The sequence below is a fragment of the Schistocerca serialis genome, chromosome 2, assembly GCF_023864345.2.
Source record: "Schistocerca serialis cubense isolate TAMUIC-IGC-003099 chromosome 2, iqSchSeri2.2, whole genome shotgun sequence".
Taxonomy (NCBI): domain Eukaryota; kingdom Metazoa; phylum Arthropoda; class Insecta; order Orthoptera; family Acrididae; genus Schistocerca; species Schistocerca serialis.
In genome coordinates, this window is record NC_064639.1 from 791,095,565 (window position 1) to 791,114,907 (window position 19,343).

The 19,343-nt window shown below is 40.1% G+C and overlaps 1 protein-coding gene and 5 non-coding genes across 7 annotated transcripts in view; all 6 read right to left on the reverse strand.

The window, feature by feature from the left end:
* The window catches only part of LOC126455714 (iodotyrosine deiodinase 1), a 99,263-nt gene that overhangs the window by 7,860 nt on the left and 72,060 nt on the right, over positions 1-19,343 (reverse strand). Inside the window, exon 4 of one of the 2 annotated variants that reach the window (XM_050091483.1) lies at positions 8,069-8,107. The exons of the other annotated variant lie outside the window; for it this stretch is intronic. Coding sequence (XP_049947440.1) covers positions 8,069-8,107 — 39 coding nt within the window. The remainder of the gene's footprint in view (positions 1-8,068; positions 8,108-19,343) is intronic. 2 annotated transcript variants of the gene reach the window in all.
* Trnat-ugu (transfer RNA threonine (anticodon UGU)) lies at positions 16,683-16,757 on the reverse strand. The gene has a single exon. It is a non-coding gene; the product is annotated as a tRNA-Thr (tRNA).
* On the reverse strand, positions 17,043-17,117 carry Trnat-ugu (transfer RNA threonine (anticodon UGU)). The gene has a single exon. It is a non-coding gene; the product is annotated as a tRNA-Thr (tRNA).
* Trnat-ugu (transfer RNA threonine (anticodon UGU)) lies at positions 17,482-17,556 on the reverse strand. The gene has a single exon. It is a non-coding gene; the product is annotated as a tRNA-Thr (tRNA).
* On the reverse strand, positions 17,842-17,916 carry Trnat-ugu (transfer RNA threonine (anticodon UGU)). The gene has a single exon. It is a non-coding gene; the product is annotated as a tRNA-Thr (tRNA).
* Positions 18,281-18,355, reverse strand: Trnat-ugu (transfer RNA threonine (anticodon UGU)). Its single transcript has one exon. It is a non-coding gene; the product is annotated as a tRNA-Thr (tRNA).

Sequence of the window (19,343 nt, forward strand, 5' to 3'; positions counted from 1 at the left end):
TGACATGCACTCCATGTGTGTATTTTACTCTAGCTCAAAAAATGATTACTCCAAAAACTAGCAAGTTTTTTTTCTTTTGTGTGTGCCTATCAATGACTCAACCATTCTGCTTTTTGATCAGTGGCCTCCTTTAATCCAAAAGTAATTTATGTCATTATAGGCCATTTAGGTATTTAAAAATGCAACTGTCATGGTTGAAGCAACTTGAAATGCATTGTTGTTCTTTGTGATGGTTAGTTAAAATGAGGCAGCAATTGTTGTGCAGCAGATTGAATTCCTTCATAAATTGTTCAAGTCACTTGATTTACATGATTACTGTCATTGAGGTTAAATTGCAGACAACTAATGACCAGTGAATAAACCTCTGAACATGCCTGCAGAAGAAACTGCCTTTATCAGTTTTTTGCTGTAATTACATCGACAACAGTTTCAACACTGAATTGCACATCAGAGAACAGATCACTGCTCAAGCTTAATCTCATTTATCAGTGCTATTAAATATGTGTGTGTGTAGTATCATAAAGAGATATCCGTGATAAATTGCAATAAAATGTAGAGCAGATAAGGGAAAGACCTCACTGCATAAATAGAATAGTTTTGTTAACAGTCAAGCACTGACAATTATGAATATTATTGAACCATCAGTTTAATAAGTGATTGTTGTACATTATTATCGTCAAATATTAACAGAAGGATGGAAAGACTGATAAAATCCATCATCGGGGAAGATCAAAAATGTAGGTACAGCAAGGTCATACTGCCCCTACAACGTATCTTAGAAGACAGGTTAAAGAAAGGCAAACCCATGTTGATAGTATTTTTAGATTTAGAGAAAGCTTTTGAAAATGTTGACGTGAATACACTCTTTGAAATTCTGAAGGTATCAGACATAAAAACAGATAATAAAAGGGTATCTACAACTTGTACAGAAGCCAGACTGCAGTTACAAGAGTCAAAGGACATAATACGAATGCAGTAGTTGAGAAGGGAGTCAGGCAGAGTTATAGCCTATCTCCAATCACTCTGTACATTGGGCAAACAGTGAAAATACCAAGGTGAACTTTGAAAAGAAAGGGATAGAAGAAATAAAATGTTTAAGGTTTGCCAATGATGCTGTAATTATTTCAAAGATGGTAAAGGGCATAGAAGAGCAGTTGAACAGGATGGAAAGCAAAACATGGAAAGATGGATGTTACTACTTGGATAGCAAAATAACTGACGATAGTAGATATAAAGATGATATAAAATGCAAATGAGCAATAACAAGAAAAGTGTTTCTGAAAAAGAGAAATTCGTTGATGTTTAATGTAAATAAACAAGAATAGAATAGAAGCTTTGTAATGATGTACTACAGAAGAATTGGAAGATTGTATAGGCAGACTGGATAGCTAATCAAGGGGTACTGAATCTAATTGGGAAGAAAACAAGACTAAAGGAAGGGATCACTTGATATGTCACACCATGAGCCATGAAGGAAAGGTCATTTTGGTTATGGATGAAAGTGTGTGTTGGTGTTTGTGTGGCAGGTGGGGGTGGGGGAGAGGAGGGTGGCAGAGTGCAGTGTGGAGTAAACATTGTAGAAGAAGATCAACACTTGAGTACTGTAAGTAAACAAAAAAATGATTACAATTTCAGAAAAACTGGATGATTTATTCGAAAGAAAGAACTTCACAAATTGAGCAAGTCAATAACGTCTTGGTCTACCTCAAGTCCTTAGACAGGCAGCTATTTGGCTTGGTATCGATTGATAAAGTTGTTGGATGCCCTCATGAGGGATGTCATGCCAAATTATGTCCTACTGACTCATTAGATCATCAAAATCCCAAGCTGGCTGGAGGGTCCTGCCCACAATGCTCCAGATGTTCTCAACTGGGGAGAGCTTCAGCAGCCTTGCTGGCCAAAGTCAGATCTGGCAAGCAGGAAGACAAGCAGTAGAAACTCTCACCGTGTGTGTGTGGAAATTATCTTGCTGAAATGTAAGCATAGGATGGCTTGCCATGAAGGACAACAAAACAGGACATACAATATCATTGATGTACCGCTGTGCTGTAAAGGTGTCGCAGATAACAACCAAAGAATTCCTGCTATTAAAAGAAATGGCACCCCATACCGTTGCTCTTGGTTGTCAGGCCCTTTGGTGAGTGACAGTCAGGTTGGTATCCCACTGCTGTCTGGGGTGTCTCCAGACACTTCTTTGTCCTGAAATCTTATTGACTGGAGTAGAATTTTGTTTAGTGATGAGTCCCAATTTCAATTGGGCCCCAGTACCAGCAAAGAAACCCTGGAGACAACCAACACAAAGGTGGAATACCATACGACCCAACAAACAGGAGGGATGGTCTGGGGTGCCATTTCTTTTCACATCAGGACTCCTTTAGTTGTCATCCACAACACCTTTACAGCACAATGGTATGTCAACAATATTCTAAACCCATTTTGATGCCCTTCAAGGCAGTCCATCCTGGGCTTAAATTTCAGTAAGATAATGCCACCCACACCTGCAGAGAGTTTCTACTGCTTGTTTTTATGCTTGACTAAACGTACCTTGACCAATAGGATCACCAGATCTCTCCTAAGCTGAGAATGTTTGGAGCATTTTGTTGATCTACCATGCCAATTTGACAGAATTTTGCGCAATTTCTATCATGAGGGCGTCCAAGAACCTTATCAATCAATGCTAAGCCAAATAACTGCTTGCATAATGGGCAGAGGTGGAAAATCACATTGTTGATTTGCTCAGTTTGTGATTCTGTTCCTTATGAATAAATCATCCAATTTTATAGCAGAGATGCTGAGTCGCGATAGGCACAATAAAAAGATTCACACAATCATAGCTTTCAGCCATTAAGGCCTTTGTCATCAGTACACACACACACACACACACACACACACACACACACACACACTTCTGCAGTCTCAAGAGAGCTGAAACTACACTGCGAGCAGCAGCACCAGTGCATGATGGAAGTGGCGACTGGGTGGGGGTAAGGAGGAGGCTGGAGTGGGGAGGGGGAGGGGGAGGGATAGTATGGTGGGAGTGGCGGACAGTGAAGTGTTGCAGTTTAGACGGACGGTAGGAGAGAAGCTGCAGAGGGGGGAGGGGGTAAGGATACATCCTCCTACCACCACCTACTCCAGTCCGGTCACTAACATTACCTATCACATCCAAGGTAGGGCTACCTGTGAAACCAGTCAAGTGATCTACAAGCTAAGCTGCAACCACTGTGCTGCATTCTATGTAGGCATGACAATCAACAAGCTGAATGGCCACCTACAAACTGTGGCCAAAAAACAAGTGGACCACCCTGTAGCTGAACACGCTGCCAAACATGATACCCCTCATCTCAATGACTGCTTCACAGCCTGTGCCATATGGATCCTTCCCACCAACACCAGCTTTTCTGAATTGCGCAGGTGGGAACTTTCCCTGTAATACATCCAACATTCCCGTAACCATCCTGGCCTCAACCTTCGTTAGTAATTGTCCTCACCCATCCAGCCCCCTCCCTGTTCCCATTCCAGCACTACACAGCCATCGTTTCTCCACCACACCCAGTCTTTTAATTTCTTTTATTTTTATGATTATTTTTATTTCTCTCTTTTCTGCTACTTACCCCCTCCGCACCTTCTCTCCTACCCTCTGTCTAAACTGCAACACTTCACTGTCCGCCACAACCACCATACTATCCCTCCCCCTCCCCAACCCAGCCTCCTCCTTACCCCCACCCAGTCGCCACTTCCATCATGCACTGGTGCTGCTGCTCGCAGTGTAGTTTCAGCTCTCTGAGACTGCAGAAGTGTGTGCAAGTTGCGTGTGTGTGTATGTGTGTCTACTGATGACAAAAGCCTTAATGGCTGAAAGCTATGATTGTGTGAATCTTTTTATTGTGCCTATCGTGACTCAGCATCTCTGCTATATGGTGAATAGCAACTTTACTTCTCTCATATTTTTACATTCCATCCTGGATTTTCCATTGTTTTATCATCCATTTTTTTAAAAATTGTAATCATTTGTGCTGGTGCTGCAAACAGCTGAAAGCAAGGGAAACTACAGCTGTAATTTTTCCCGAGGGCATACAGCTTTACTGTGTGGTTAAATGATGATGGTGTCCTCTTGGGTAAAATGTTCTGGAGGTAAAATAGTCCCCCATTTGGATCTCTGGGCAGGGGACTACTCAGGAGGACATCATTATCAGGAGAAACAAAACTGGCATTCTACAGATTGAACCGTGGAATGTCAGATCCCTTATTTGGGCAGGTAGGTTAGAAAATTTAAAAAGGGAAATGGATAGGTTAAAGTTAGATTTAGTGGGAATTAGTGAAAATTGGTGGCAACAGGAACAAGACTTCTGGTCAGGTGAATACAGAGTTATAAATACAAAATCAAATATGGGTGATGTAGGAGTAGGTTTAATAATGAATAAGAAAAATAGGAATGTGTATAAGCTACTACAAACAGTGTAGTGAATGCATTATTGTAGCCAAGATAGACATGAAGCCCAGGCCTACCATAGTAGTACAGGTTTATATGCCAACTATTTCTGCAGATGATGAAGAGATTGAAGAACTGTATGGTGAGATAAAAGAAATTATTGATATAGTTAAGGCAGGCAAAAATTTAGTAGTCTGTGGGATTGGAAATCAATAGTAGGAAAAGTAAGAGAAGGAAAAGTTGTACGTGAATATGAACTTTGGGTAAGGAATGTAAGAGGAAGGTGCCTGGTGGAATTTTGTACAGAGCACAACGTAATCAGCTATCACTTGGTTTAAGAACCATGAAAGAAAGTTGTATACTTGGAAGAGACCTGGAGACACAGGAAAGTTTCAGATAGATTATATAAGGGTAAGACAGAGATTTAGGAACCAGTTTTTAAATTGTAAGACATTTCCAGGGACTGATGTGGATTCTGACCACAATTTATTGGTTATGAACTGTAGATTAAAACTGAAGAAACTGCAATAGGGTAGGAATTTGAGAAGGTGGGACCTGAATAAACTGAAAGAACCGGAGGTTGTAGAGGGTTTCAGAGAGAGCATTAGGGAACAGTTGAGAAGAACAGGGGAAAGAAATACAATAGAACAACAATGGGTAGGGTTGAGAGATGAAATAGTTGGTTGGTTGGTTGGTTGTTTTGGGGAAGGAGACCAGACAGTGTGGTCATCGGTCTCATCGGATTAGGGAAGGATGGGGAAGGAAGTCGGCTGTGCCCTTTCAGAGGAACCATCCCGGCATTTGCCTGGAGTGATTTAGGGAAATCACGGAAAACCTAAATCAGGATGGCCGGACGCGGGATTGAGCCGTCGTCCTCCCGAATGCGAGTCCAGTGTCTAACCACTGCGCCACCTCGCTCGGCGTATGACATAGTTAAGGCACCAGAGCATTGAGTTGGTAAAAAGACGAGGGCTAGTAGAAATCCTTGGGTAACAGAAAATATATTGAATTTAATTGATGAAAAGAGAAAATATAAAAATACAGTAAATGAAGCAGACAAAAAAGAATACAAAAGTATCAAAAGTGAGATCGACAAGATGTTCAAAATGGCTAAGCAGGGATGGCTAGAGGACAAATGTAAGGATGTAGAAGCATACATCACTGGGGGGTAAGATAGATGCTGCCTGCAGGAAAATTAGAGAGACCTTTGCAGAAAAGAGAACCACCTGTATGAATGTCAAGAGCTCAGATGGAAAACCAGTCTAAGCAAAGAAGGGAAGCAGAAAGATGGAAGAAATATATAGAGGGTCTATACGAGGGTGATGTACTTGAGAGAAATTTTATGGAAATGGAAGGAAACATAGATGAAGATGAAATGGGAGATGTGATACTGCGTGAAGAATTTGACACCGCCCTGAAAGGCCTAAGTCGAAACAAGGCCTTGAGAGTGGACAGCATTCCACTGGAACTACTGATAGCCTCGTATTAGCCAGCCATGACAAAACTCTTCCACTTGGTGAGCAAGATGTTTGAGACAGGCAAAATATCTTCAGACTACAAGAAGAATATAATTATTCCAATCCCAAAGTAAGCAGGTGTTGACAGGTGTGAAAATTACCAAACTATCTGTTTAATAAGTCACGGTTGCAAAATGGACGAATGGAAGAACTGGTAGAAGGCAACTTCAGGGAAGATCAGTTTGGACTCAGGAGAAATGTTGGAACACAAGAGGCAATACTGACCCTACGACTTATCTTAGAAGATAGGTTAAGGAAAGACAAACCTACATTTCTAGCATTTGTTGGTTTTGAGAAAGCTTTTGACAATGTTGACTGGAATGTTCTCTTTCAAATTCTGAAGGTGGCAGGGGTAAAATATAGAGCAAAAGGCTATTTACAATTTGTACATAAACCAAATGGCAGTTATAACAATTAATGGGCATGAAAGGGAAGCAGTGATTGAGAAAGGAGTGAGATAGGGTTGTAGCCTACCCCTGATGTTATTCAATCCGTATATTGCAAGCAGTTAAGGAAACAAAAGAAAATTTTTAATATTAATTAAAATCCATGGAGAAGAAATGAAAACTTTGAGGTTTGTTGATAATATTGTAATTCTTTCAGACAATAAAGTGCCTGGATGAGCAGTTGAGCAAGATGGACAGTGTCTTGAAAGGAGGATATAAGATGAACATCAACAAAAGCAAAACGAGTATAATGGAATGTAGTCAAATTAAATCAAGTGCTGCTGAGGGTATTAGATTAGGAGATGAGACAGTTAAAGTAGTAAATGAGTTTTGCTATTTGGTAAGCAAAATAACTGATGATGGTCAAAGTAGGGAAGATATAAAATGTAGACTGGCAATGGTAAGAAAAGCGTTTCTGAAAAAGAGAAATTCGTTAACATCAAGTACAGGCTCACATGTCAGGAAGCCCTTTCTGAAAGTATCTGTAGGAGTGCAGCTAGTATGGAAGTGAAATATGGATGATAAACAGTTTAGACAAGAAGAGAATAGGAGCTTTTGAAATGTGGTGTTACAGAAGAATGCTGAAGTTTAGATAGGTAGATCACATAACTAATGAGGGGGTACTGAATAGACATGGGGAGAAAAGGAATTTGTGGCACAACTTGACTAGAAGAAGGGATCAGTTGGTAGAACACATTCTGAGGCATGAAGGGATCACCAATTTAGTATTGTAGGGAAGTGTGGAGGGTAAAAATCGTAGAGGGAGACCAAGAAATGAATACACTAAGCAGATTCAGAAAGATGTAGGTAGCAGTAGTTACTTGGAGATGAAGAGGCTTGCACAGGATAGAGTAGCATGGAGAGCTGCACCAAACCAGTCTCTGGACTGAAGACCACAACAACAACAACAACAGCAGCAACCATTTGTTTGTTTATACTGTACATCCTTTCTACCAATTATGTGTCTGAAACAATTATATGTTTGAAAGTAGTAGACAGAAACTGCTATGCTTTGGTAGTTCTCAGAAACCATCAGTGAAAATGTGTGGGACATCCATGATCAGCTAGTATTGTCCGTGAAGTATTCTGATGACGACAGTAATAACCGACAAAGGAAAGTGGCATTTCTATACATTCCTTCATGTTTTTCTAACATAATCCTAATGACAGTTAAGCAGGACTGGTGTCTGTGTTTGTGGGAACAATAGCTTGAAACTGTTCTTATTTTCTGCAGATGCATGTCTCTTTCATCCAGTAATGATATCACTCATTATGAGATTGTTGAATAATAAAGGCAGATTAGTTGTATTCTTAATAAGTTCATTAATGGAATTTAGGAGCCACCTGTAACTCACTAACATTTCAAAAGCAAGTATTCGTCAAGGAGTACTGCTGCTGTTGGAAGCTGTGATTCAGCAATATGGAGACGCATATTCAAGTTACATCATCAGAAGAGAGAGAGAGAACGAGAGAGAGAGAGGAGAATATTGGTAATGTTCATGAAGAATGAATTTTAGTAGCTAACTAGTTGCCTACTTTGTGTACCACTGCCATATCCTAACAGAAATTGCACGTGAGGACTGACGGAAGTCAGATATATCCTCAAAGTATTTTGCTATGTAAGAATAATTTTTTAGTATCAACATGTATTCTAAAGGTGGTATTTTACTTACCATCTACCACATCAGACCAGCAGCATGAAACAATCCATTCTATTTAAAATAATTAATTATTTTAGTACATGTACTAAAAGTTTCAGGCAAAGGTGGTGTCATAGAATGAACTTCTTAAATAAAGTATGCATTAAGGCATTCACACATCATGTTTTACAAGACACAAATGGTGGTGAATGTTCAGTGACGTGGTACAGTAGTCTGCATGATGCATTATCATAAATTTACAGCTCAGATGTGCCTCTGTAGATCATGTTAATATGTAATTATCGCTACAAATGATAATCCCCAAAGTTTTCAAAGTGTTTCTGAAACATGCCATTTTTAAAGTTAATTTCCAGCCTCTTCACTTTGGAGGTATACTAGTGAGAAATGTTTTATGACTGGTTATTTTTTATTATTTTCCATCAATATTATCTCAATTTTTCTGATGTTATTGTATAATTACAGAAAAAAGTTGCAACATCAAGAAGGAGTTGTCACATAAGCAAAAGTTGGTAGGCATGTTTCCACATCTAGAAGATGATGTCTATTAAAATTTCACATCAACAATGTAGGAAAAGACATATTGCTACTTACTGTAAGGAAGACATGTCAAGTTGCAGACAGGCATGATTCAAAGACACTCATATATAGCTTTCGGGCACAGCCTTCGACAGTGAAGAGAGAGAGAGAGAGAGAGAGAGAGAGAGAGAGAGAGAGAGAGAGAGAGACAGACACACAAAGCAAGCAAGTACATCTCACATACATATGACCTCCAACTCCATCATCTCAAGCTGGAATGCCCAGTGACAAAGATGCATTAGCAACGTATCATTGAGTTTCAACGAGGTCATGTAATATAGCTATAATCCTTGGCAGGAATGTAGCCACACTATGTGATTGCTGGTAGAGTGTGTGTGTGTGTGTGTGTGTGTGTGTGTGTGTGTGTGTGTGTGTGTGCCTGTCTGTCTGTCTTTAGTCATGAAGGCTGTGGCTGAAAGCTGTATGTGAGTGCCTTTTAATCGTGCCAGTCTGCAACTTGACATGTCTTCTTTACGGTAAGTAGCAGTCTGTCTTTTCCACATTGTTGATATTCCTGCGTGGAATTTCCATTGCTTGAAAAATTTCACACTGGTCACATAAGTGTAGCACTAGTAGCACCACTATGAGGATGCAGATCAGGTTTGCTTTAAATACAGGCTGTAACGGTCGTGTTAGTTACCTTTGAGATTGGACATGGAGAGTTGATGTTCGTCAAGAATACCTTTAAGATGACAAAGATGCCATTACCAATGTCTGAGTGAGTTTCAATGCGGTCGTGTAATAGGGCTACAAGTAGCTGGATGTTTCTTCAGTGATATTGCAAAAAGACTTGGCAGTAATGTAGCCACAGTACATGACTGCTGGCAGCGATAGTTACGAGAATGTCCGGTTGCGAGAAGATCTGGCTCTGTCTGGATGACCACACAGTGCTACCAAGAGGGAAGACCGCCGTGTTCAGCGTATGGCTCTGGTGCATGGTACTGCATCTGCAGCAGCAATTTGAGCAGCAGGTTTCATCAAAGTGACACAACAGACTGTTGAAAATTGGTTGCTTTGAGGACAGCTCCCAGCCAGATGACCTGTAGTGTGCATTCCACTGATCCCAAACCATTGCAACTTGGTCTTCAGTGGTGTCAAGCAAGAACTCATTGGATGGCAGGATGGAGATCTTTCGTGTTTTCTGATGAGAGTTAGTTCTGCCTTGGTGCCAGTGATGGCCATGTGGTGGTTAGGAGGAGGCTAGTTGAGGGCTTGCAGCCCACCTGTCCTTCTGGTAGTCACATTGGACATACACCAGGTGTTATGGTGTGAGGTGTGATTTCATATGACAGCAGGAGCACTCTTGTGGTTATCCGACACACCCTGACTGCGAATCTGTATTTCAATCTGGTGTTTTGACCTCTTGTGCTGCCATTCATGAACAGCATTCTATGGGGTCTTTTCCAACAGGATAATGCTTGGCCATGTACTGCTGTTGAAACCCAACATGCTCTACAGTCTTCAGTGTTGACTTGTTGCCTTGGCCTGTTTGATCACTAGATCTATCCCCAGTCAAGCATATCAGATGACAACTCCAGCTTCATCCACAAGCAGCATTATCTTTTCTTGTGTTGACAAACCAAGTGTAAAAAATGTTGAATGCCATCTCACAAACTGACATCCAGCACCTCTAAAACACAGCGCATGAATGTTTTCATGCTTGCATTCAACTTTCTGGTGCTTACACAGTTATTGATGTACGAGAATTTCACATTTGCAGTGGCTTATCTTGTGCTCACATTAATCTGGGATCTTGCAATGTTAGTCACTTACATACATTACCTAGAGAAATTTATTCCCAAAATTTCATTACCCTCCATTAATTAGTTTTTGATGTTGGGTTTTTTCTGTCAGTGTAGTTCCATTTTAACTTTCAGTTCCAACCTAACATCATTGGTTTATGAATGAAATTATCTTTTTAGATATTGTCTAATTTTATTTCATAACTGTTTGATCATTTTATTGGATATTTGTTGGATCTGATAATTTAGGGATATACTCTAACACCTCTGATTATAAAATTGTGACTCTAAAAACCACTTTAATATTAAGAAAGAGAATATCATGATGAACTACCTGCAAAAAGGTTGGCAGTAGCCAATATTTTGAGATGCAATGAGACTTTTAATTTTCAATTCCAGTCTAACATTATTGGTCTATGAATAAATATCCTTTGAGTTCCTTTGGTATACGTCTTCAAATCCACTGCTTCAGCCATATATAATTTTAAAATCATGCACCCCTCTTGCTCGTTTCCCTCAAGGTCATTTTATTCTAGATGGGCCACCATGTTTTGAAGTCCAAAAGTATTTTAGAACTTGAATAAAAGTAGTGGTGTGTGTGTAGATAGGTAGTTTTTTAGATCAATTGTGCTACTGATTTTGCAGATAGATGTGATCTGTTCACTTTTTGCTTTTCGTTTTCTGTGGACAATTTTCTGCCCAAGTGATTTTCAATAAAATATGGTTACAGACGGAGCCAGGTCACCTGTGAATTCTGCTGGGATACTTATGACTTGTTCAGGCTTTGTGTTTTCAGCTGCTTTTCAACCCCATTATTACAGATTGATCCATCCCTTGCCGTTGGAGTATTACAACAGTTAAATGTTGAGAGCATACTTATAGTCTTTCTTTCTAAAGGAATATTGTGCAAAGTGCTGTTTTATAATCTAGTCCCTGCATGATCACTAATGTCTGGACACTATCTTTTGTGTCTTTGATACCCATTTACATATTACCAAAAATTTTTACACTTTTATGTCAGAACATGCAATGAGATTTGACAGCAAGAGTTACATTGGGTAGATTCTAGGGAACATTAGTAAGTGTGGCAGAACCAATATGTGGGAGGATAAGCAACAAAAAGAGATGGAAAGAAACACCGCGGTGGAATGATAAAATGAAGGATATAGTATAGAAGCAGAATAGAGCCTTTAGGGTATGGTTCCAGAAGAGAACAGTAGAGACGAGTGAAGAGGATCAAGCAAGAAGCAAAGAAGCAAAAAGAGTGGTGGCAGAGGAGAGATGAAAGTGGATAGAACAGTGGACCAGAATGATAGAGAAGGATAGTGAAGGTTAAAAAAAGGTGTTATATGGGATGATCAAAAGTAAGAGGAAGAACTGTACGACAGATTATGCCCAAATGGTGAACAACAGAGGCCAAGCTGTAGAGAATATGGAGGAACTCAAGAATATGTGGAAGGAGTATATTGAAGAACTCCTGAACTCGAATGGAGACCTGAATGAGGAGGAACAAACTGAGGAGAAAAAAGAGAGGAGGAACAGCAAATAGAAAAAGACCTTACATGGGGCAAATAGAAAAAGATCTTACATGGGGAGAAGTGGAAGAGGCATTGGGGAAGATGAAGGGGGGGAAGTCGTCAGGTCTGGATGAGCTAAGTGTAGAGATGATGAGAGCAGCAGGAGAGGTGGGGATACAATGGCTGTAGTGAGTAATGAAAAGTGTATGGAGACAGAAGATGATCCCAGAAGACTCAAAGAAGGGAATAATTGTCCTGATCTTTAAGAAGGGAAATAGGGAAGAGTGCAAGAACTATCAGGGGATAACACTGATGAATGATTGTGCAAAGATTTTTGAGAAAATTTTGGAAGCACGAATTTGAGCAAAATTAGAAGAAGGGATGAGAGAAGACCATGGATCTAATTTTTGCTGTAAGACAACAGCAGGAACAGCACTACGAATATGGAATAGATCTACTAATGACCTTCCTGGACATCAAAAAAGCATATGATAGTGTGCAGAGAAGCAAAGTGTGGAAATCCCTGGAGAACATAGGAATAGCAAAACAGATTATTTGGAGGATAAGAGAAATGTACCATAGAAGTCTGAGCTGTGTGAAAGTGGGAGGAGAGAGATCAGCATGGATTGAACAGAATAATGGCTTGAGGCAGGGAAGTGTACTTTCACCATTACTCTTCATTGAAGTGATGGATGATATAATGAGTACAGTAGCACAAGTAATTGGTGAAGAAAGATGAAAGCTATGGTGTTTGCAGATGATCTGATGATTTCAGGGAATAAGGAGGAGGAAGTACAAGAGCAGTTGGACATATGGGCATGAACAGTACAAGAATATGGGATGAAATTTAGTTCAAGTAAGAATGAGATGATTATCACAACAAGAATGAAGGAGAGAGAAACAACTGGAATAACAATTGGGGGGAACGATTTAGGAGAGTGGATAGTTTCAAGTATGTAGGAAGCCTGATACAGGAAGATGGAAGAAATGACAGAGAAATAAACAAGCAGGGGAGAAAAGCAGAAGCATTTCGGGAGAGTGTCAGAAGCCTGATATGGAGCAAGAATGTACCCCAAATCAGTAAAAGGATTATGTACCAATCACACTATGTCCCGATTCTGACATAAGCATCTGAAACCTGGGATACAAAAGGGAGAGAGAAAAGCAAAGTACAGGCTAGTGAGAAGAAATTCTTGAGGAACAATATTGGAGTGACAAAGATATACAGGTTAAGAAATGAGAGGATCAGAAAGTTACTAAAGGTGGGACCATTACAGGAGGAGATAGAGAAATCAAGGCTGAGATCATATGGACATGTTAAGTGATTGGAGGAGAAGAGGATACCCAGGAGGATACATGAGATGAAACTGGAAGTAAAGAGACCAAGAGGAAGACCAATAGACAGATGGCTGAAAGGAGTGGAAGAATGTGTCCAGAAGAAAAGAGAAGACTGGACCAAGGTGAAGATGGAGAGATGGTGGCAAGACAGAAGACGATGGAGAGGTCTATGTTCCAAACAGATGCAGCCAGAGGCTGGAAACTGTCCCAGATGATGAAATGAGATGAGTTACATTATCCTTCAGGTAATGAAAAATATTTCATTTAGCATGTGCCAGTCTGTGATTTTATGAGTTGCTTTGTAATTGCCATTCTTAAGTGGAGATCTGTGCAAAAGTGACCAAATATTTCATTTTTTGATTTTGTTTGAACTCAATAGTAAAATATATTGACAACTATCTCCTAAAGTTTCCTTCTTAAAATCATACGGGATGTGATGGAAAAAAATCTATGTCTTACGAAGTTTTCTATTTATGCTTGCATTGCAACTGTCTGTGGGATATCAATTCCAACACCCTCAAGAGATGCTTCCCTGAATGTGTAATGAATGTTATCAAGCCCATGTTTAAGTTCTTGCCAAATACTGAGCTACTAAGGAAATGTGTTCATGGAAAAACTCAAAAGCCAACTGGGTCACTGAATGTTCTTATTTTGAAAAATTGTCCCAAGATAACATTTTCATCATCTACAGTAGTAAAACTTTCAATATATGTTGTTTTTGTTTTTAATAATCAAAACATAGGGGCACTGGAAGTGTTACAGCATTTAGGCTTCAGGGATGGTGCATTCACAGTAAACATTCTTGAAAAATTTACCTTCCTTGTTTGTCTAGTGCTGAAATGTCTATTCAGGACGTATCAAAGAAGTAAGACAAAAGAAAAGTCTTGACAGAGAAATCTCTCACTGCAGTCCTGGAGCATTCTGAGAAGGTGTAATCGAAAAAAATATAAGTTTAATCTTTAAATCAATTTTTCCAGAAACATTTTATGACACGTACCTCTTTCTTGGGACATTTGTAATATAGTATAACTTCCTATTTGGCCCACACATTTCTCACAGTGCAACAAACAACACACACAGCTAAATTTTCAAATGTTTCGTTTAAGCTGAGATATGTATACAAAGGTGCTAAGCTTCCTGTACAGATCCTACCTAAAAGAGATAAAATATCATAAAATGCTAAAATATTAAAGCTTGTGGACTTTCCATTGTTTAAAATGTTATAAAATCTTTTTTAAAGATATTCAATGTTGATTATGTGTAATTGTGTGTGTATAAGTAGTCATAGCAAGTTCAATTTTGGCGATGATTGGTTTAATAGGTTATGAGGGAAAGGAACATTAGGCAATAATTTTAAATATATTAAAATTGATAACTTTATAATAATTTATAAATTTTGAAAGAAAATACAAAGTTACATTATTATATTACTAACCACCACATAAATTTTTACTTGTTCATCTTTAATATCTTAGGTACACTATTGGATGACATAAGAGTATGCTTTCATACTTCTCCCCACTTAATAAGTTTCCCCTGGTGTTCTTTTACTTATAGGATGGTGTATCATTGTTAATATTATTTTGCAGTTTACATATTTTTGTAGTGTGTCATCAGCTATTCACATAACCTTGAGCAGCATTTACTATTTGTTCATTGCCTGGATTAGATGACTGTTGCTTGTCAAACAAGGCAGCATAAATCTTTTTTAATTTACTGAACATGTATAACTTTCTGCTGATTTTTGTAGCATTTTGTATGTTGTTTACCACTGATAGCATTATTCAGGCTTTCAGAATTCACCTCATGGTTGATTCTTGGGCACATTGGTCATCATTCACTAACATTTCATTGCCTGATGTTCTTCCATTGTGCATGGCTAATTTTTGAAGATACTACTCGCACACATTGGTAAAACATTGGAAAGAAGAAATGTTATTGGACAATGAGAATTACATCAGAGAGTCAACAACCAGGTGGATTCGACATTATTGATCATTGTAGCTACAACTGCATCATCACCATCACCACTGAGTCTGTATAGGAACCAAGTCAAAGAGATCAGGCCTGTTTGACACCAAGCACTCTATTATATTTTCATCATGAGTTGCTTTCCTAACCGTCTGCACCAGTTAATTTATAGAGAAAGTTTTAACAAAAATTCCTCAAGAATTCCCAGCCCCCCTTTCATAAATCCTGCTTATGGGCTAGAACAGAAAGAGTAATCATTACTTTAAACAGGTAAAATATTATTCTGACCAAAAATATCTCTCAGAGTGTCTCACAAACTCCATACTAGGCTCAGTTCCTTTCTGTTCTATGTTGAATGATTTACCAATAAATAGCTATCCTTCATGAGATTTGTCTGCAGATCATACTGGTACTTCTGTGTTAGTTGAAAATCAGGATGCAGAAAAAAATTCCTGAATTGTTGATCAGTATCATCAGTAGCTTAGAATCTTGGTTTAAGCTGAATGGGTGAAATCTGAACATATCTAAAACTCACATGAAGAGCCAAATAACCAAAATGTGGCCAGATTGAAATTGTTCACAGCATCCAAGATATAGAAGTTGATTCCATGACATTATTAAGATTGAATCTATATAAAAATTTGAGTGTACAGACGCACATTGAGTACCCAGAAAACAAATTAAGCAGCTTTGCATTTGGAATGCAAATGTTATCTAATAAAAAAGTGTGATGTAGAAGTTACATTGAACAAATTATTAGGTATAATACTTTTTTTTCTTTTTTTTCTTTTGGTGTGGATGAGGGACTTTGCAATCATAATGGGGATACAGAAAAAATATCATTCGAAATATGTGCATTGTACATCAGAAAGAATGATGTTCCCCATTGTTTAGAGGCCTACAAATATTAACTATCTCATCCCTCCATGTTTATGAAATTGTTACCTTTTTGTATCAATATAGGCTCTGAAATGATAATTAAATGGACACCCTAGCTGCAAACAGGCATTGATGTATTTCATTGGGGACATGTTGAAAATGTGTGCCCCGACCAGGACTCGAACCCGGGATCTCCTGCTTACATGGCAGACGCTCTATCCATCTGAGCCACTGTGGGCACAGAGGATAGTGCGACTGCAGGGACTTATCCATTGCACGCTCCCCGTGAGATCCACATTCCCAACATGTCCACACCACTACATTCGTAGTACGCCTAATAGATGTTTGCCCATCATACTCATTACTCGTGGCAGATTAATCTACCAAGTCCCGTACGAGTTCGGGCATAGCGTGGGCGTTCGCACAAGAAGGTCAATGGCCGGGAAGCCATATTTAACTATATATGACAGTAGTATCTGTTCCCGAAAGAACAGTTACCGTGGATGACCATGCAGCTTTGCTAGAAATGAAATGATAATTAAATGGACACCCTAGCTGCAAACAGGCGTTGATGTATTTCATTGGGGACATGTTGAAAATGTGTGCCCCGACCGGGACTCGAACCCGGGATCTCCTGCTTACATGGCAGACGCTCTATCCATCTGAGCCACCGTGGGCACAGAGGATAGTGCAACTGCAGGGACTTATCCATTGCACGCTCCCCGTGAGATCCACATTCCCAACATGTCCACACCACTACATTCGTAGTACGCCCAGTAGATGTTTGCCCATCATACTCATTACTCGTGGCAGATTAATCTACCAAGTCCCATACGAGTTCGGGCATAGCATGGGCGTTCGCACAAGAAGGTCAGCTTTGCTAGAAATGAAATGATAATTAAATGGACACCCTAGCTGCAAACAGGCGTTGATGTTTTTCATTGGGGACGTGTTGAAAAAGTGTGCCCCAACCGGGACTCGAACCCGGGATCTCCTGCTTACATGGCAGACGCTCTATCCATCTGAGCCACTGTGGGCACAGAGGATAGTGCAACTGCAGGGACTTATCCATTGCACGCTCCCCGTGAGATCCACATTCCCAACATGTCCACACCACTACATTCGTAGTACGCCTAATAGATGTTTGCCCATCATACTCATTACTCGTGGCAGATTAATCCACCAAGTCCCGTACGAGTTCGGGCATAGCGTGGGCGTTCGCGCAAGAAGGTCAATGGCTGGGAAGCCATATTTAACTATATATGACAGTAGTATCTGTTCCCGAAAGAACAGTTACCATGGATGACCATGCAGCTTTGCTAGAAATGAAATGATAATTAAATGGACACCCTAGCTGCAAACAGGCGTATATATATTTAATTGGGGACATGTTGAAAATGTGTGCCCCGACCGGGACTCGAACCCAGAATCTCCTGCTTACATGGCAGACGCTCTATCCATCTGAGCCACCGTGGGCACAGAGGATAGTGCAACTGCAGGGACTTATCCCTTGCACGCTCCCCGTGAGATCCACATTCCCAACATGTCCACACCACTACATTCGTAGTACGCCCAATAGATGTTTGCCCATCATACTCATTACTCGTGGCAGATTAATCTACCAAGTCCCATACGAGTTCGGGCATAGCATGGGCGTTCGCACAAGAAGGTCAGCTTTGCTAGAAATGAAATGATAATTAAATGGACACCCTAGCTGCAAACAGGCGTTGATGTTTTTCATTGGGGACGTGTTGAAAAAGTGTGCCCCAACCGGGACTCGAACCCGGGATCTCCTGCTTACATGGCAGACGCTCTATCCATCTGAGCCACTGTGGGCACAGAGGATAGTGCAACTGCAGGGACTTATCCATTGCACGCTCCCCGTGAGATCCACATTCCCAACATGTCCACACCACTACATTCGTAGTACGCCTAATAGATGTTTGCCCATCATACTCATTACTCGTGGCAGATTAATCCACCAAGTCCCGTACGAGTTCGGGCATAGCGTGGGCGTTCGCGCAAGAAGGTCAATGGCTGGGAAGCCATATTTAACTATATATGACAGTAGTATCTGTTCCCGAAAGAACAGTTACCATGGATGACCATGCAGCTTTGCTAGAAATGAAATGATAATTAAATGGACACCCTAGCTGCAAACAGGCGTATATATATTTAATTGGGGACATGTTGAAAATGTGTGCCCCGACCGGGACTCGAACCCAGAATCTCCTGCTTACATGGCAGACGCTCTATCCATCTGAGCCACCGTGGGCACAGAGGATAGTGCGACTGCAGGGACTTATCCATTGCACGCTCCCCGTGAGATCCACATTCCCAACATGTCCACACCACTACATTCGTAGTACGCCTAATAGATGTTTGCCCGGCCATTAACCTTCCTGTGCGAACGCCCACGCTATGCTCGAACTCGTACGGGACTTGGTAGATTAATCTGCCACGAGTAATGAGTATGATGGGCAAACATCTATTAGGCGTACTACGAATGTAGTGGTGTGGACATGTTGGGAATGTGGATCTCACGGGGAGCGTGCAATGGATAAGTCCCTGCAGTCGCACTATCCTCTGTGCCCACGGTGGCTCAGATGGATAGAGTGTCTGCCATGTAAGCAGGAGATTCCGGGTTCGAGTCCGGGTCGAGGCACACATTTTCAACATGTCCCCAATGAAATACATCAATGCCTGTTTGCAGCTAGGGTGTCCATTTAATTATCATTTCATTTCTAGCAAAGCTGCATTGTCATCCGCGGTAACTGTTCTTTCGGGAACAGATACTACTGTCATATATAATATAGGAACTATTTGAGAAAAATCATTTTGTTAATAACGATGACTTAAGAAACAGAAAAAAGTTTATGCTTGCAATCTACCACCAAAAATTGTATACCCAGGCTCCTCAATATGTGGGAATGAAAATTAATAATGAATAAATTAATGAGACGAGGCTAGGTCCTCTGAAAAGAAAGCTACATGAGGCCCTGATACTGAAATGGCATTACTCAGTAGATAAATTTACGCAGTGTGAAGTGGTGGTTTGTGCTAGATACAACTTGCCACATATCCCACTAAATACATGCAGTTGTTCATAGAAATGTCGTTTTGATGTTATTTATTACTGTAAATATTATACCAATTATAATCTAAAATTTGTGACATGATGTCATAGGATGAATGAACCACAAAAAAGAAGAAGAAAAGAAAATTCTCCCACATCCGCTACTCATAAACTAATTTTCACAATTT